Source organism: Lathyrus oleraceus, chromosome 1 (assembly GCF_024323335.1).
Source record: "Lathyrus oleraceus cultivar Zhongwan6 chromosome 1, CAAS_Psat_ZW6_1.0, whole genome shotgun sequence".
NCBI classification, from domain to species: Eukaryota; Viridiplantae; Streptophyta; class Magnoliopsida; order Fabales; family Fabaceae; genus Lathyrus; species Lathyrus oleraceus.
Window position 1 is genome coordinate 26,912,864 of NC_066579.1, and position 2,008 is coordinate 26,914,871.

The 2,008-nt window shown below is 41.5% G+C and overlaps 1 protein-coding gene across 1 annotated transcript; it reads left to right on the top strand.

The window, feature by feature from the left end:
• Positions 1–209: 209 nt before the first annotated feature.
• Positions 210–1,270, top strand: LOC127088240 (uncharacterized). The gene is made up of 2 exons (XM_051029158.1): positions 210–487; positions 563–1,270. The coding sequence occupies exons 1-2, from the start codon at positions 359–361 to the stop codon at positions 1,268–1,270; spliced, it is 837 nt and encodes a 278-aa protein (XP_050885115.1). The 5' UTR covers positions 210–358.
• Positions 1,271–2,008: the final 738 nt, after the last annotated feature.

Sequence of the window (2,008 nt, forward strand, 5' to 3'; positions counted from 1 at the left end):
ATATGATTTTTCTTTCTGTTATTCTAACTGTCTTATCATGTATCTCTTATATTTGTTTCTGAATTTTATTTCTTTCCTTAGCCGTGAAGATCCCTGCTAAGAAAACTGCCGTCGAAGCGTCGCCCAGTACTGCTAAAAAGCCTTCGACAAAGGTGCAAAACTTTTTCTCTTCTTATTATTTTCCTTCCATTATTTGGGACTAACTGGCTTTGGCCTGTATGACTAGGTAAGTCGAAAACCCCCAACAATCCAAAAGAAAAAGAATGAAGAGGAGAAAGAAGAGGATAAAGTCCCTAATGAAGAGTCTGGTGATGAATCTCCAGAGTTAATCCCTCCCCCTCAGAAGAAAAAGAAACTCATGAAGGTCTCTTCCCAAAGGTCCATTGCTAACCCAACCAGGAAGGATCCTGCCAGTGCTTCCTCTGCCAAGCCTCAGTCGAAAGATATGGGGAGTGGGAAGTCCAGTTTTAATACTGAAATTCCTGAGGTAATTTTTTATTTCGACAGCATATGTTTTACCTTTCCTACGCCTTTCCTTCTAAATCTTAGAATTTATTTTCAGGAACAAGTGGTTGTCGAAAAAACGCCTGAGAAAATTCTGGAGGAAATAGCCCCAGAGGCAGATGTCTCCGCAAGTGACCATGATATGCAAACCGTAGGAGAGTTCGACACCACTGTGGGTGAAGCCTCTGAAGACGAGTCTCCTCCTCATCCAGGATTACATGCTGCACCTCAGGGTGATGATATTGAAATGGAGGTTGTGGTCGAAGATACTCCTGAAGATGAAGCTGCCAGAGATGGGGACAATCAGTCGAAACGAACAGAGGTCGAGCATACTTCGACGCGAAGCACTCCACCTGCTCCTGACCGGGTCCAAGGGAGTAGCAAATCAACTGGTTCGACCAGTTTCTCTCGCGAGGAGCTTGAAAATCTCAAAGTGCAAAGACCTTTGGAGTATCTGAAAGCCATGCTTAGCACCCGTTTCAATTTCCAGGATTCTTCTCAGAGTAGTTCGACCACTTCTGGGGCGACTTCTGAAGCACCATCACTTGGCAGCCTTCTGACCAAGATCAAAACGAAAATTCTTGATGTCGATTTGTTTAAAGTCTTAGAAGAGAATTCCCTTGCTCAACTTAGTCTTAAGAAACTCTTGAAGCAAGTGAATGTTTTGGAAACTTCTGCTGAGATTGGAAGTTTTGTGATGGAGTTGATGACTCTCATTGACTTGGCCACTGCGGATCTCCATCGTCAAAGGGATCTTACCGCTTAAATCTCCTCCAAGTCTGAAACTCAAACTGCTGAATGGGATGCCGTTTCGACTTCGACTGACAAAGTTTCAAAATTGCAAAAGCTTTCTGAAACGTACGTCGAAGAAGTTGCTGCTTGCAATGACAATATTCAAAAATGGAAAACACAGATAGCAGCACTTCAAGAAAAAATCTCTCAAGAGGAGAAACGTAAGGCATCCATTCAGCAACCCGAACAGAGCGAGATTGACGAAGAATTGAGGGTGGGTATTCGACATGCAGAGAAAGCCCATCAACTTAGTCAAGAGATTGAGACTCTCTCTACTCACAAAAGTCTTTGTGATCATCGACTCCAACTCCAGAGGCAGAAGTTTGCCACTTTGAAGGATACTTTTGCCAATTTAAATTTTAGTCGAATTTATTTTAGCAACTCTCAGCCCTGTGAGGCTTTCTTTGTAATAACTTTTGAATGCCATTTTTATTTGGCCCATCTTATCATAATTATGTTTTGCACTTATTCTGTTACTATTTTTATTTCCTGCAATGTAGGCTTATATTTTTTCAAATACTTGCCATTTATTCTTAGGATTCTCTTATCCTTCTCTATTTCTTCTATTTCATATGCGCCGTTTGAGAATGTTCTCAAAACCTGGAAAGGTCCTTCCCATTTAGGAGACCACTTTCCCATTAATTTATCTTTTCGATCCATAGGAAGGATTACTTTCCACACAAGATCACCTATTAAGAAGGTCTTGGATCTT